Genomic DNA, 17138 nt, shown 5'->3' on the forward strand with positions numbered 1-17138 from the left:
GATCTTGTGTTACATAAACCTTTTGGTGCAGGCAGCAGGAGGGGAAAAGGCAAAAGCACAAGTTTTGGATGGTCTCTTCTGCACGAGAACATCTTTGATTTTTCAGCCCTTCTCACCCGTGGTGAGACGATGGGGAGGAAAAGGAAGGGGCAGAGAGCAGAGCCAAGGCAGAGCGGCTGGAGGGGCTCAGGAATCCTTCCACCCCGCAGGCGGGCCTGTGGAGGGACTCTGGGCGGGCGCTGGGCGGGGCCTCTGGAGCATCCTCTGAGCGGCCGCCTCTGAGCACCATGGGAAAATCCTTCCTCCCTCGGACATGGCGCCCACCTGCCCCGCGGCAGCAGCCGGCTCCGGCGCCGCGGTTCGCGGGTCCGGGCAGGAGAGCAGCTCGAGCTTCAGTCGCGGGGCGGAAGGGGGGGGAGGGGGCGGCGGCAGCGGTGGCGGCGGTGGCGCCGCCCGCGGGCCTGGGTGTTAGAGCCGAGGGCGCCCGGGGACCGGCGGGCGGAGCGCAGCGGGGCGCCGCCGGCCCCGGGGCGCAGCAGGCATGGTGTCCCAGGCGCTGCAGCTGCTCCGGCAGGGCGTGTGGGCCGCGCTCACCGGCGGCTGGTACCACGACCCGGAGCAGAGCAAGTTCACCAACAGCTGCCACCTCTACCTGTGGCTGTTCCTGCTGCTGCTGCCCCTGGCCTTGCACCTGGTGAGTGGGGAGGTTCGAGCCGGGGAGACGTGAGGGTGGAGAGAAGAGGGGAGAAAGCCACCCCAACCTGCGTGTCTGCCTCGTGATGGAAAGGGCTGGCAGCGATTCTTAAGGGATGGGATGAAGAAGTATAAACGTACCGTTATAAGAGAAGTAAGTCACGGGGTGCGATGTACGGCGTGGGGAACACAGTCGGTAATATTGTATTAACTTTGTAAGGTGACAGACGGTAACTGGACTTGGCGCGGTGACGGTTTCGCCATGTATACAAATGTCGAATCGCTCTGTTACACACCACGAACTAATATAGCATTGTATGCCAGTTATACCTCAATTGAAAAGAGAAAAGGTGGAATGAGGACGGCCCTCGGGATTTGGGGACAGAGGAAGTACAGGGAAAGGGGGACAGGGACTCGTCGGCAGGAAAAGAAGTAGAAAGGACTTTGGGGGCCCTGGGACTCATTAAGAATTGATGCTGACTGTCAGGATGAGTCAGACTCTGCTTGTGGCTGGGGGATGTTGAACCTGTTTTGTAGGTGGAAAATCCTAGGCCTTCTGGCTGGTTAGCTGGGCATGATGGCCAAAATGCAAAATGAAATGTTAAAAACAAACCTATTTCAGTTGTTGGTCTTCTAAGCCCCCTCCCCTCCTTTCCTGTTTTGCTTTGAGAAGGCAGGTTCAGTGATCAAGCACTCAACTTTCGATTTCCACACCATTATGTAAAGAAATCTATAGGAAGATATATTACTGGGTAAATCTAATGTAGTTTACGCTAAGCATTACAGTACCTAGTTGGGGCTTGCCACTTTAATAGGTTACCATAATTGAGCGCTTGCAGAATAACTACATCATGACCTTCTTGGGTAAATTAAATATACCTAATTGAAACAATGTTTCGATCTGAAGAGAAGCTGTACAGATAAAGGGTTCCATGTCTTATTCAATGTTCTGGGCCAAGGAATCTAATTTTGATAGCTCTGTTGAAAGACTTTATTCCTAAAATGAAATTTAATCATCTTCTCCCCTGCAAAAATCTTCAGTGAGTTTGCACAGCTGATGAATTCCAAGTTCAACATTAGAGGCTGTCCATGATCTGGCTCCTGTTTTCCTCTTTCTGGCGGTTTATCCAGAGGGTCAGAATTCTAACTCTGAAATCAGGCTGCCCGAGTTAAATTTTGGGTCCACCTCTTACCAGTACTATGACCTTGGGGAAGTTGCTTACATTATCTTATTTTTCATTTTCTTAGCTGTAAAATGAGAAAAACAATACTACCAGATGGACGGTGTTGTTTAGGGGCTTAAATGAGACACTGCACATACAGCCATCCATCTGTCTGGCTTGACCCAGGAATGGACACAGACCTGTTTTAAATTTCTGTTTTGCTGCAGAGTAGCTGCTTGGCGTGATGTTTAACCTATCTAAACCTTAGTTTTCTCAGCCTTAAAACGGATGTGATAATGATCATGTCTCAGGAAAAGCAAGTAAATTTTTGTATAAAAGGCATTGAGATGCAGAGGCTGATCCATGGATGCCCTTCAACATGTTAAGTTTCCTTCTTCTTCTGTGACCTTGTTCATCGTTTTTCCCTGGCCCGTAGGTCTTGATGTTTTCTCTTTGCCTGGAGGGGCAGCGTAGCTGGGTGATGAGGAACACAAACTTGGGTTCAATCTTGGTTCTTGTGCTTACTAGCTCTGTGAGCTTGAGCAAGCTCGAGCTTTCTGGTGTGTAAAGCAAGGATAATAGTACCCCCCTTATAGGGCAAATATGAGGGTTGAATGAATGAATGAATGAAAGTGCTTCTCAGTACCTGGCACATAATGACTGTTCAATATGAGCTGGGCTTCCTCCCCCTCCCCCTGCCCTTTTCTCATCATTTGCTTTCCATAATCTCTCCATCCTTCTCTGTCTCAGTTTCCCTGATTTCCATTCAGCTAGAATTAACTTCTCTTCTCTCTTGCCTTTACCCCATTCTGTATTTACTGTTGGTACAATAGCACATTTTGAATTCTGCTTTGCACTTAGTTGCTGGAACATGTACCTCTGCTTCTAGATCATGGGTTTTGATTTTGTCGATTCATCTTGCTTTTTCACAGTGCAGCCAGCAAAGTGTCCTGCATTTGGTTAACCGTGATCTCATATATAATAAACTTGTGGCAGTGAAATCAACCTGTATCTTTCTGTTCCATCCAACATTATATTGTCTACCTCACTGTATATTTTCAGTATTTCTGATAATTAAAGCAATATATATTCCACCTCTAATCCCACTCCTCAGCAACAACCACATTTACATGTAATGTATATTTCTACAGATTTTTTTTTTAGGTATGTGGGCTCATTTTTACGTAACTCCTTATAAGATTTGATGTGTGCCTGTGATCAGAATCCTTAATTTCTATCTAATTATGCTTTATTGAGTAGCTTGATTCTAACTTGTATTTGTAAATAGGAAATTGCCCTTAATTAAGTTCCTCTTTAATGCTATTTTAAAATAATTTTTTTTTTTTGGCTAGATCTCAAGAGTTTAGGAAGTAAAAAACTGATACCTTAAATCAGCTTACTCTTATATTGGATTTTTTGGATCAGACCAGTTATACCAAAATTTTTGTATCTTTTTGCCAGTGTGCTTTGACCTATTATAGAATAACTTTATGTGAATGCATTTGTTGTGCTGCTACTTTTTAAATGTATCCTCTATCTTTTAAAAAATGCAGGTTATCCCTTTGTTTCTCTGGTCTTCTGGTCTCTGAATTTGACCTTAGCAATAAAAGACCCTCCCTCCTCAGCAGAGGGTTCTGTGCTACTAAGTCTTGAGGTTTAAATATATTCTTCTGAGCTTCAGGGCTGCCTGGGGTTGCTAACATCTTTTTCAGTTTTTTCCGCTTACAGGAACTTAGTCCAAACAAACTACCTGACTGCTCACTGATAGCAGGGGCTTATTTGAAGTTCTGTTATTTAAGGGGCCCTGAACTTTCCTGAGTTTTGCAGTTTGAGTTTAAACATGTTTAACCAAGGTAGTTCTACTGTAGGGAGAATCCATAGCTTTCAATTTGATAGGGGCTTGGAGTATGTAAATTAAAACTTTATTATTAATTATTGAGGCAAACTTATCCCTGAGCCCTCGAGTTTCCTGAGGCCTGGTTGATAATGTGGAAAGTAGATTATTTATTAGCATTTATAAGTTATTCACATCTTTTTGGGAAATGCTAAAAAATGCAGAACTATAAACATGAAGCCACTTTGGATAATTTGGAAAGAGTTTTACTTTGATTTATTACCGATCTGATTTTCTTTCAGACAAACTGAAAGATGCATTTGTCATTAGAGATATTTGAACTGTCATTTACTACACGGGGGCTTGTGCTTATTCTTGTGAGGTAACAGACGGACATTCATGTGAAGCGTTAGAACAGGAATACCCTGGGCGTGATGCTGACCCTGTTCTGGCGACACTAGGCTAGTGTCCAAAGGCATCCCTGCTCTACCACCTACGAATTGTGTGAGTGTGCAAGTCACTTCACTTCTCCAAGCCTTAGTTTCAGCCTCTGTAATAGGGGGCGTATGGGTTTCATTTTATAGATTCAGCAACTGAAATCCAGAGGGGAGTAGGTTACCTGCCTAAGGCCATATAGACTATAGGTGGTAAAATTCAGAATTTTCGCTGAGGTCCTGTTGTATCCCAGTCTTTGGCCTTTCCACAGCACTGTGCGGCCACATCTGCTACACAGGAGAGCATCTGAACTCCCTGAAGCAGTAGGCCCTCAAAAAGTGGCCTTCTGATTATCCTGGTGGTGGTAGGACCAACGTGAGTAGAACAAGAGTTGAAGAGTGGAAAAAATGGGTCGGAAACTTGATATTCTTTAAGATCCGTTGGAGGGCAACATTGTCTATGATTTTCACACCGAAAGCCTGTCTTTCATTTTAGGACTATAGCTTTATGTTCCCTTTCCTTTTCTTTTTGCCAGACTTGCTGTTTCCAGTTCTGCTTTTTAATTTAGTGTTAGAGACTTTCTTTGGTAGGAACCACTTCATTTCTAATTGCTATGATTATCCAGTGGGATTACCTACCTGGGAATGCAAGCTGGTGCAGCCACTCTGGAAAGCAGTATGGAGGTTCCTCCAAAAACTAAAAATAGAACTACCCTACGACCCAGCAATTGCACGACTAGGCATTTATCCACGTGATACAGGTGTGCTGTTTCGAAGGGACACATGCACCCCCGTGTTTCTAGCAGCACTATCAACAATAGCCAAAGTATGGAAAGAGCCCAAATGTCCATCGATGGATGAATGGATAAAGAAGATGTGGTATATATATACAGTGGAGTATTACTCGGCAGTCAAAAAGAATGAAATCTTGCCATTTGCAACCACGTGGATGGAACTGGAGGGTGTTATGCTAAGTGAAATTAGTCAGAGAAAGACAAAAATCACATGACTTCACTCATATGAGGACTTTAAGAGACAAAACGGATGACCACAAGGGAAGGGAAACAAAAATAATATAAAAAATTGAGGGGGACAAAACATAAGAGACTTATAAATATGGAGAACAAACAGAGGGTTACTGGAGGGGGTGTGGGAGGGGGGATGGGCTAAATGGGTAAGGGGCACTAATCTACTCCTGAAATCATTGTTGCCCTAGAGGCTAACTAATTTGGATGTAAATTTTAAAAAATAAAATTAAAATAAAAAAATAATAAAATGATTTACCCAAGACCTCTAGGCTCATAGGTGGTAGAACTCCAAGTCCGATATTCTCCCTACCACCCACTTCCGTGGCTTCCTCTCAATAAGTAGCTATAGTCGAGATTCTTCTGTGACTGTGCTGCTCACTCATGGGAATCTGACCCAATGCAACCAGGAAAGGCAGAAGGAAAGACCTCTGCAAAGGTCAGACCATGCATTGCCTGAGGCTATTGTTCTCCATTCCAGCCCCAAGAACTCTTAAGAGATCAATGAAAACATACACTGGGAAATAAAAGAGGCAGGAGAAAAATTAAAAACAAAACGAAACAAATGGTATTACCTATCATGTGCTAGTATTGCACTAGAGAGCAAGTCAGCAAACCATGCCTGCTAGGGGGTCTTGTTACACCTGGTGGGGGACTCTCCTGTTGTAGTCTGTAGCCACTTGCCCATTTGGATACATAATTAGTTTTCCCTGGGTTTTCTGTTTCTTTGTATCCCTCCTTCCACTCCCACTTCTAGTGTATCAAACGCCTTTGCATGAATTATGGGAAGATGGTGTGTTCAAAAAGCCACCTCTTCCTGGCTCAGGACTTGGGGACTAGACTCCAGCCACCATTGGATCCTGTCAGCTGGAGGCCTTTGTGCAAGATGCAGCTTGCCCAGCCTGACACAGCAGGCCTGGCCGCGTTGGCTTGATTGTTGTTACTTTGCTGGGCTACTTCACCGGCTGCTGTTCTCAAAGGTTCCCTCTCATGGTCAGTCCTAGCGTTTATATTAGATGTCCCTGAAAGAAAGGCTTTCTTTGCTGTTGGATCACATGGACCATGCTTTCAGTTTTGGTGCTTTTACCTCCGGGGGCGTATTCATTCACACATTGAGATGCATGAACCTCTGCGCGTTCCCATAACTTACTGGCATGTCTGAACTTCCTTCCTTCTGCCCTCACCTGCCTCCTGCCCTCACCTGCTTCCTGCCCTCACCTGCCTGAAACAGATTGGGGTTCAAGGTGAGGCAGCCAAATCTTGCGGATGGATGCTTAAAGGCATTCTTTCCTGGCCCTGGGCCTCCACGGAAGTGCAGACCCAAGCCTTCTAGATTTGGGCTCAACGCCATCCCATGCAGTTGTCTTTAAAATCGTGCTGTTCCCAACGGCTGTTTGGACGATGTGTGCAAAGGTCTTGGCTTCCTGGCTCCATGAGGGCTTTGTTTTCCTGGCGTAAGCCCTTGGACTAGGGATGCCCCTCCATCCCTAGGGTAGCTCAGGGCAGTCATCTTCAGTCTCTCCTGAGTGATGATTGACACCTTCTGCAAAATTCCTCCTACTTATCCTGGCCTTCTGCCACTCAGACACATGGATGTTGTGGGCGGGTTGTGTTTTGTCTCTGTGGCAAAAGAACCAGCATCTGCCTGGTCCTGGGATGTCGGCCTCTGGAGCAGCCTCCAAAAATAGTGCCTTTCCCCCCTTTCTTTCTGTTCTAGTATTTCAAGTTCATGACTAATTTTCTGGTGGTTAAATTTATGTCTCCCAGCCTACCTCCACCTCCCTGAGAGCTTTTTGAGATTTCTCCCAATTAGTACCTAGTTATATTTGGATGCCACTCTCCTCAGATATTTTTTTTTTTCCAATTGTAATGTCTAATACTTTAATGCCCTTGGTGTTATTTATTTATTTATGTGTAGGGAAGTTTATGCTTATCAAGTGACTGCTGTTCTCCTGATTTTAACCTCTTGGTCCCTCAGATGGTTACTTTTAAGTATTACCCAACCATATTCCCATTTGTCTTTCCCACATCTTATAGAAGCTAAAAAATGGGCTAGTTCTTAGCGGTACTCAGATTTTCCCCTTCTTTTCTTTTTTTTTTTTTTTAATGTTTATTTATTTTTGAGAGAGAGAGAGAGAGAGAGAGAGAGAGAGAGAACACAAGCAGGGAAGGGGCAGGGAAAGAGGGAGACACAGAATCTGAAGCAGGCTCCAGGCTCTGAGCTGTCAGCACAGAGCCCGACGGGGGGCTCGAACTCACGAACCACGAGATCATGACCTGAGCCGAAGTCAGACGCTTAACTGACTGAACCCCCCCGTCTCCTCTCCCTTGTTTTCTTTTGAATCTTTCCCCTGTAACGTTTATTATGTTATTATTATATACTATCAGAATAGGCAGTAGCAACAGCCAACGCTCACCAAACACATCTAAGGTGGGCCCTCTTGTGAGAGCTTTGCCTGCACTCCGACATCTTGTCCTCACAACCCAGAGAGGTGCTGCCATTATTCCCCTGTTACAGTTGATGGCATTGGCACAGAGAAGGTGGTTAACATGCATGAGGATGTGTGGCCAGTTGTGACCTAACCAGAGTGAGAGTCCCAACAGTCCGTACTCTTACCTCCCAGCCATTGTTTCACAACATGGGCATGTATGTCCTGCACGTTGGCATGAAGAGACACAAACACTGAAAATGTGCAAAAGACCATCTAATGAAAAGTTAATTTCCCTGGACTCTTGTCTCTACTACGTCATTCGAGAGGCTACCATCACACACAGTCTCTCGTGTGTTGTTCGGAGGATATTTTATATGCAGGCCGGTGGAGATTTGGTATGAGGGATACTGGGCTGAATCATAAAGCAGCCTTCTTTGTCCTCTGTTGCCCATTTGGTTTGTTCTCTAGAGAGTTTGTTCTCTACTCCTAGATAAAAGCAGTTGCAATCCCCGGGATTTCAGCTTGCAAGTAATACAAGTCCAACAAATAAAAAATAAAAGTTTGACACAGACTTGACTGAGATTTCAGAATGTCCAGTTCTGTATGATAATCAAAGCTTCAAGCACTCAGTCATTTCTACGGGCAGGAATGGGTAAAAGGAAGGAGGGCTGTTTCCTACTACTCCTCCCTAACATGTTGGTCGATGTTGCTGACGTCTTTAGTCTCGATGAGCAGGAAAGCTCTTTGTTGACTGGCACAGTGGTAGGCCGGCTCTGGGACAAGGATGCACATGTCCCCAGCTGAACCTCTCTGGCGAGGCCCTTCCCCATGTCCTTCACAGACCCTGTTCTCTGTGCCGGTATTTTGTCCCTTGCAGTTCCACGAGGAGAGCTGCCTCATCTCCGTCCCGCCTCCACAGTTTCTCAGAATGGGAAGTCCACCCCAGCGACTTCTGCAGGGCCTTTCTACACTGGCAGCCCTTTTGGACGTTATCTAAAGCAAACTCTTGCAGGCTCGAAATCATAGCCTCCTATGATTTCTCCTATGCCCTCTCCCAACAGACTCTGGGAGGGAAGGCCAACCTCAAGCGTAGGAACATCCCCCTCGTCCCTGATCAGAGCAGCGAGCCAACTGGTCTCTCATCTTTTAGCTCTTCTGGGAAGGAGTCAGACACCAGTCTACTGTGCTTCCCACTCCCCCACCCAGATTGTGGGGGACCCACACTAAGTCTCTGAGTGGTCCCACTGAAGCCTTTCTGTCTTGATTATGGCAGGCAGAGATACAGGACTCACGGAATACCAAAGTTCCCTCCAAATATCTTCACAAATCCTCTCATTCTGGATTGTATTGCACCCTCATTTTGAGGGAGAGATTTTGGAGTCCTCTCATTCATTTTCACGACCCATTTAGAAGTTTCTAGATTGACCCAGAAATTGGTTGGAATCTAATTTCTCTTCTATCTTGGCTTTTTGGTCAACACTTCCAAATGAATATTTTGTTGTATACAGAATGCAGTCATTTGTGTGTACGTATTCTTGTTTTCCCACTTCATGGAACATCTTGGAGATTGGTACATAAAAAGCTGCATCATTATTTTTAATGTTTACATAGTTTGAGTAAAGGGTAATTTGTTCAACCTGTCCCCTATGAAGAATACTTAGGTTTTCATATGATCTTTAACCTAATGCAAGTATTTAGCTATTTGTATTAAGTTTCATTGAGTATTTGAACACATGTGCACTCATCAGGATGTGCTAGTTTGTGCCGATGTAATAAATAACCTTAAAATCTCTTTGGCTTTATCAAGTTTGCTTTTTATTCACATTATATATCCAACATGATCAGTAGGGGGTGGGGGACATGGTTAGCTGGGGGTCCTGCTCGTCACAAGCATGTAGGCACCTAGGCTAATAGAACCTCCATTTTGGGTTGGCTGGGGGTCTGCTCACCCTGGCTGATCATTGCCAGTCACCGTGATGGAGGGAGAGAGAGTGAGGGTCAAGCGGTAGCTTTTGAAGCCCCTTCCTGGACATGGCAAATACTTGTGCACTCAGATTTCTTGGTCAGGGCAAGTTGCATGGCCACACCCAACTCCAGAGGGAGAGGAAGGAGCAGTTGTATCATGTGTGAGGAAGGAATTGGACATACTTGTTGGGCAGCACTTATGTCTATGATGGCAAACTAAGTGCCAGTGTTCTGATGGATTTGGGGAAAACAACAGGCAGAAGATAGATTGGTATTTCTCCTCATGAAGTTAGCAGATAAATGTTAATAGACATAAATAGAACAATGATAATTGTTATTATATGGCAAGTACAAGATGTTATATATAGTAAAGATGGGAGACCCTATCCTGACTTTGGTATTTAGGGAGGGCTTCCCCGAGGAAATGACTTCTGATCTGAGATTTGACAAATGCCTAAGGAGTTAGCCAAGCAAAAATGGGTAGACCATGAGGAGTTTGAATATATAATTCTCAGTACAGTGAGACACATGGATGCTGGGTTTTTTGTTTGGTTTGGTTTGGTTTGGTGTGTGTGTGTGTGTGTGTGTGTGTGTGTGTGTGTGTGTGTGTTTTGGGTCAAATGGATATGATTTTTTATTACCCAATTTTTATTTTTGAAAAATTTCTTGTGCATAAAAAAGTTGCAGAAATGGTGAATGAAAATATTTACCCTTCACTTAGATTCACCAGTTCTGAATATTTTCCTACATTGGCTTCATCGCTCTCTTTATATAGTTTTGATTCTGCTGTATCATTTCAGAATAAGTTGCAGACATCGAGACCTTTTCTTCCTAAAAACATCAGCTGGTATGTCTTAAGGAAAAGGACATTCTCCCACACAGTTATTGCATGCAAAAGAAGTTTTATTGCTGTAATGCTGTTATCTAATGTATAATTCCGATCCAGTCTCCTGTGTTCCCAGTGGTGCCCTACATAACTAGGGATTTCTGTTTTGTTTTTCTGGAACCAAAATTTAATCAAGGATCATACATTGCTTCTAGTTTTCACGTCTCATAATTGGACTTTGTTCCAGAAGGAGTTCTTCCAGCCCTTTTGTTTTCTTTGGTGGCATTGAAAGTTGTTTTGCAGAATGTTCCTTAATTTAGATATTTTGGATCATTTCTCGAGATTAGATGTGTGATTATGCTTACTTTGGCATGAAATCTGCATAAGTAACGTATCCTTGTCCTGAATAACATTGTAGGCTCGCTTGTGATATCATCCCCCCCACTGTCGGGGCTGTTAAGTGTGGTCACTGGTTAAGGTGGTATCGCCTACATTTCTCTATTATAAAGGTACCTATTTTCCCCTTTGTATTTAATAAGTTACCTGTGAGGGGAAACCTAGAGGCTGTATATAGTACTGTATTCCCCCCAAACTGTCACTTAATGATAGTAACATAAATTAATTCTTGCCTAAAATAATTATTGCAATGGTGGATGCAAAATAGTGATTTTCTATTTATTGGTATTCTTCTGTAAAGAAAACCTTTCCCTTTTTCCCCTGCCTCTGTAGTTTTGTGGTGCTGGTTAGTGCGCCTAGATTCATGTTTTTTAATTCAATGGGTTAGAATCTATTCCTATGATCATTCTTATTGATATTCAAATTACACAAAATTTGGCAAGTAAGACCCTCTTTGAGCAGTTCTTTAATCCTTTGGCTATGTCCCCAGCAGGTTTTGAGTACTTTCTTGCTCTCTGGACCACCACGGTAGTCAGGCTTAGCTTATACTTTCCCAACCCAGCCCTGAAAAAAGCAGCCATTTTTCTAAGGAGACTGGATCCTTTTAGTGGGGAATGGCTTCGGGAAGGAAGATTTAAGGCAACAGTAGTTGTGCTCATTACTACTGGATTATCTTTGCTCTGGGTCCTTCCAGTAGACAGACCTGGGAGAGCTTAGTTATCTGTCTATCTATCCATCCATCCATCCATCCATCCATCTATTGAGAGTTTATTCTGAAAGTTTTAATCTGATCCAAATCAAAGGATTCTAACTCTCCTTTACTCCTTCCATATTTGTATCTACTTTTTCCCACAAGGAGAGTTCTGGTTGCCAAACTATCATTTTTTCAGCCTTGAAATATACACAGGAAGTACTACTCCTATACCACCACCAAACAAAATCTTTTAGTGAAGTTCAAGATTGCTTTTAGTTATTATTATTTTTTTATTTTTTTAATTTATTATTATTTTTTTACATTTATTTATTTTTGAGAGACAGAGCACAAGTGGGGGAGGGGCAGAGAGAGAGGGAGACACAGAATCCGAAGCAGGCTCCAGGCTCTGAGCTGTCAGCACAGAGCCCCACATGGGGCTTGAACTCACAAACCGTGAGATCATGACCTGAGCCGAAGTCTGACGCTTAACCTACTGAACCACTCAGGCGCCCCTATTATTATTATTTTTTAAAGAATACACCAATAATGTGCTGTGAGTGTATTGTGTTCTAAAGTTACTTGGATTAATTCTTTGAAAAAATTTTTTTAATTGAGGTTTAAAATTATATTAGTTTTAGGTGTACAGCATAATGATTCAATATTTGCACAGGATTCCTTCTTTGTTTTTATTTTCCGATTTGTTTTTGTGGTTATTCCATGAGTTCCATATACATTTCGGTCCATCGGTGGGTACGTAATTCTGTTTTTTTCCCCCTTTGTCTTTGTTGATGTAATAATTTTTGGAAGTACAAAACATTGGCATGGTTCAGAAAACACATGTAAAAGATACATTGTTTTTCTTTATTAAAAATTTTCCCTGGCTATTGAGTGGGAAGTGGATTAGAGAAAGAGCAGGAACAGAGGGGAGGTTCAGAGGCTTTTTTAGTAGTCCAGCCAAGAGATGGTGGCAGCATTAAGATGGCGAAATGTGAACGCATTTTGATAAGATTTAGTGGTAAGTTGGCTTGGGGGGTGGAGGAGTGAGGAGGAGGGACGAATCAAACGTGGCACCTGGTTATCTAGTTTGAGCCCAGGTGCATGAGGTACCATTGCCTAAGATGGGAAAGGTAGGAGAGTACAGGTGGTGGAAAGGGTTGGGCAACCACACATCTAGGTTTAGATGTGTTGATCTGGAGTTTCCTTTCAGATGTAAAAGTGGAGATGTTCAATTGATAGTTGGATATAGGTGCGGGGAGCTTAAGGGATCAAGAGTAGTTAGAGATAAGGATTTGAAAATCCTCAATGTAGAGATTATATTTACTGTCAAGGGACTGAGTGAGAACTCCAAGAGAGAATGTGTAGAAGGAGCAAAGATTTGATCTCCAACTCTTTACCTGACTATGCAGGCAATAAAAACATTTGCCCTGTTGTTTTTTGCTTCTTCTCAAAATACCGTATCTGAATTTACTCTTCCGCGGTATTGATGAATGATGCATAGAGGATGCTGATGGTGATGACAAGTGAAACTAACATTTGGGTGCTTATTACGTATCGGAAGGTGAAGTCTAAGGAGCTCTACATACAGACCTAGGGCAAAGAGGTAGTATGAGTGAGGCAAGGAAAAGGCTGGAGAGCGTCTTGCATTAAATGTTTACTTTTACAGACACTGACCTAGATCGTTTTCAGTGGAGTGCTGGAGCGTCGAAGCCAGGTTGCTGTGGGTTTAAGAGGCAATGGGAGGTGAAAGAATGAAGACAGCTGGTAAAGATGACTCTTCCATTCAGGAAGCAGAGAAATGGCACAGTATCTGGAGAGAGGTTTGGATTCAGGGAAAGTTTATCCTTCCACCAACTTTGCAAGAATCTTGAGGGTGGGGATGCGATTTGAATCCCCCTTGGTCCCTGGTGTGGTGCTTCGTGCACAGGGGATGATCAGACTGCTCTTTCCCCCGATGCAATCTAACTTGGTAAGAAAAGACACAGTTTTGGTTGTGCTGATACAGTTTGAGGCCAGGCCCAGTTCAATGGACTCACCGCAATGTTGTGGCCAGGATCCAGATCATTAAAAATGGAGTTTGAAAACCGAGGTGTTACTCTCTATATTGGATTTCCTTAAAGTTCGAATTGCTGTTGTTTCTAAGATGACATTTCTTTTATTATTTATGTGGCAATTATGTATTTTCGTGGCATTCGTGGAATAATTACAAACTTTTTTCTGCATCATGGGATACTTGCACTTTAAAAATACCATTGGATCAAATAAAATGATTTTACCTCATTTATTGATACTGAGTGATCTTACATATGGAGAGCAAATATAGAAGTTTTGGATTGTGAGTGACCTTGTACTTTTTTATATTGGCTCATGTGTGTGTTTTAATTCCTTCCTCCGAATCTTTACCATTTCAAAAGGAAATCAAGAGAACCGATGCTCATTTGCCACTGGCCTTCCTCACTTTTGAGAACATCTTCTTCCTTTCAAGACTACAACTAGATACTAAATAATTAGGGAAGAATAAAAATCCCTGAATATAAGAATTATCCCTGAGCCATCCCTGACACAAATAGTTTTCCAAGAAAACAACTGCCTTGGCTTATATCATAATTATTTTTTCCTTATTATGTATTATGATGAACATTCCTGATGCTCGATGCAGGCAATAAAAACATTTGCTCCGTTGCCGTTAGCTCCATCTCAAAACACCAAATCTGAAATTTTTATTTCGTGGTAAAATATGAAATGATGTGTAGATGAGGTTGATGATAATAAGTGACACTAACATTTGAGTGCTTATTACATTTCAGAAAATGTACTAAATAAAACAATTAACAATCCTGCTAGGAACTATTATTCCCATTTCACAGAAAAAACTGAGATTTGCAAAGGCTACATAACTTCCCCAAGTTGCGAATTGTGAAATTGAGAAAAATTTAAAGCATGTAAACATACATTACTATCATAAGTATTCATTTATTCGCTGATAGTTTTGAGTGTTGGCTGGATAGCAGGCTGGGTGTTGGGAATATAATGGAGAACAAGTCAGGAGCTCAGACCTGGCTCCTGTCCTCATGGGACTTATCATCTTCACATGGCTCTTATGAATAAGTAAGAATAAATAAAAAAATATAAACACCTTGAAAAGTGACATAAATAGAAAGCTGACACAAAGAAATATACATACATCCATATATATATCCAATAAACATGTGAATGATTATTTTATTAAGAATCCAAGAAGTGCATATTAAAATAATGTGACTTTGGCATATCTAGGTAGCAGAGATGTAAAAGGTAACACCTAATGTACTTTAAGTAAATAGCCCTTCTTAAAAATTTGGAGGCATGTATGGACTCCATACATGTGTCACTGAAGCACTGTTTGTTACAGCAAAAGACTAGAAACAGATCTTCATTGATAGGGAGCTGGTTGATGGAACTATGGGCATCCACATAGCAGAGTGCCATGGACTTATAAAAAAGCAGATGAGGAAGTAGGCTACTATAAGAATAATCTTGAGGACCTACTATTGTCGAAAAAAAGCAGGATCTATGTATAGACTAAAAGGGAGGAAGGAAAAATAAAGCATATATCCAGTTGCTAATGTTTCAAGAAGACACAATGAAAGGATACATTTTTAAAAAGTAATATATAGGGAAAGAATGGTGAAGAATGGGGTAATATATAGGTAAAGAATGGGGCGAAGGCAACAGAGCTGGAAATAAGAAATGAACTTGTTTCATAGTTTGGTGGCATACTAAAAAAATATTTCAAATGAGTTTAAACACAGAGCTTCTAGGCCTACAGGGGTATAGCCTAGAGATAAAGGAACCACAAAGAAATCTTAAATTGAATTCAGTTATCTTAATGCCCTCAATAAAATGTTATATTATTATTTTGAAATTTTATATTTATATGGGTAAATAAAATAAGAGATCCTGTTAATATTTTTAGGACTCAAGATTTTGACAATAAGAGAAAACATATAAATCAAATCACAAAAGTTACATAGAACCTTGTCATCTTTCATATGAATTGTAAATACCCATCTGAAGTCATGATTTATTTTTTTCTTAAAAAAATACATATTTTTTTTAGCTCTATTAAAACACCTAGAAGCAATGATAACCCAAGAAGAATGTGCAAATCTCATGTTCACATTCTGGTCTCTAAACCAGATTCACATTCACATTCTGGTTTCCTTCTAAAAGGAACAAGCGCTCTTTGGAGAAATGACACATCCCCGGTCTGGGCCAGAAAATGTAGAAGAGGATTCTAAAGTCAAAGAAGCTATTGAAAAATACTAGAGTTATGTTAAAAGGATGTGGGGGCACACTTGTAGGTGCTGGTCAAAGATGGGCCAATTTGAGCACCCGTGAGATAGATCACAATATACTGATGTGCATTTAGGAGTGGGATGCATCCTATAGGAGGACCAGACATTAATGTCAGAATATGGGATCTATCCTGGATGCCGAAAGGGCTCATCTCTATTCCCTGGAGTAGCTGCTGTGTTAGCAAGACTTGCTCCCAGACCTGTGAGTGGACTGTGGTTGGCTCCAGGATGGAAGAGAGTGGAGGGCGTCCACGTGCCCAAACTGCAAAGGATTGGAGAAGGAGAGCTGACTCTGAAAAAGAGATGAATGTCTACTCATATCTCTTGGTTGTCAGAAAACCTTCACTTCTTAGAAATCTCCACTTCCTCTTGCAGAAGTCACCCTGTATTCCCACCATCAGGCACAATTCTTGAAGACCTTTCCTCGCTGACTCATGAGATCGGGGACCACGTCCCCCTTCCCATCATGGTAGCAAACTGCCTCTTGAGGTGCTGGTTTCCTTGATGTGCCGTCTCTGCCACGGTATCCTTTCTCCCTCCACACCTCCCATACCTGTCATCTCAGGAATACCTTGTCAAGCAACCCAGGGTGGAAACCCCAACCTTGCCAGGAGTCAGCTACTTCTTGCGACTTCTCCCTGCACTTGGCTTTGTCAGCTCCTGAGGAAAGCACAGTTTGTCCTTGCCATTGTTTGGGAGCCTTGAAAATGAGGGAGACCAGGGCCTGACATAACTGCTGAAGCCAAGAAAGCGCACAGTGCTGACTGTGGGTCAGGCACTGCAGGATGTGCGAAGAGTGGACTCAGCCCTTGCATTCAAGGAGTTTACAATTACCGGAAAGGAGAGTCCATAAAAGTGAGATAACCTTCTATGAGTGGCACAAATAATAAGCTGATTTGGAAATCAGAGTGCTTAACACAGGGTGTACCCTAAACCATTTACTCAGCAACTGATCAATAAAGAACGGTAAACATAACCAGTGATGTTGCAGAGAAAGGTGTATTCTGGCTTTCCTCATCCTGCATTTGTCATTCATTGCTTCTCAGTGTTCTGTGCTTGGCTTCATTTCCCCCTTTCTTCTGCAATGTGGGCCTTCTCAACAGTCTATCTCTGCATTTCATTGTCTTCTCTTTCCCTTGAGAGCCAAGCCACTCTGATGGCTTTGCCTGTTGTGTCTGTGCTAATGGCACATGCCTGGCACCCGCCATTCCCTAGATTCCCTAGATTCCTAGATTCCCTAGATTCCCTAGGTTCCTAGATTCCCTAGATTCCCTAGATTCCCTAGATTCCCACTCCGGGTCCCATGTGATCTTTCTGGCATCATGCTCGAAGCCCAACTTCC

General features: G+C 42.7%; 1 protein-coding gene across 1 annotated transcript in view; it reads left to right on the top strand.

The window, feature by feature from the left end:
• Positions 1–541: 541 nt before the first annotated feature.
• The window catches only part of PCNX2 (pecanex 2), a 298842-nt gene continuing 282245 nt past the window's right edge, over positions 542–17138 (top strand). Inside the window, exon 1 of the mRNA XM_042960259.1 lies at positions 542–694. Coding sequence (XP_042816193.1) covers positions 542–694 — 153 coding nt within the window. The remainder of the gene's footprint in view (positions 695–17138) is intronic.

The sequence above is a fragment of the Panthera tigris genome, chromosome D2 (assembly GCF_018350195.1).
Source record: "Panthera tigris isolate Pti1 chromosome D2, P.tigris_Pti1_mat1.1, whole genome shotgun sequence".
Taxonomy (NCBI): domain Eukaryota; kingdom Metazoa; phylum Chordata; class Mammalia; order Carnivora; family Felidae; genus Panthera; species Panthera tigris.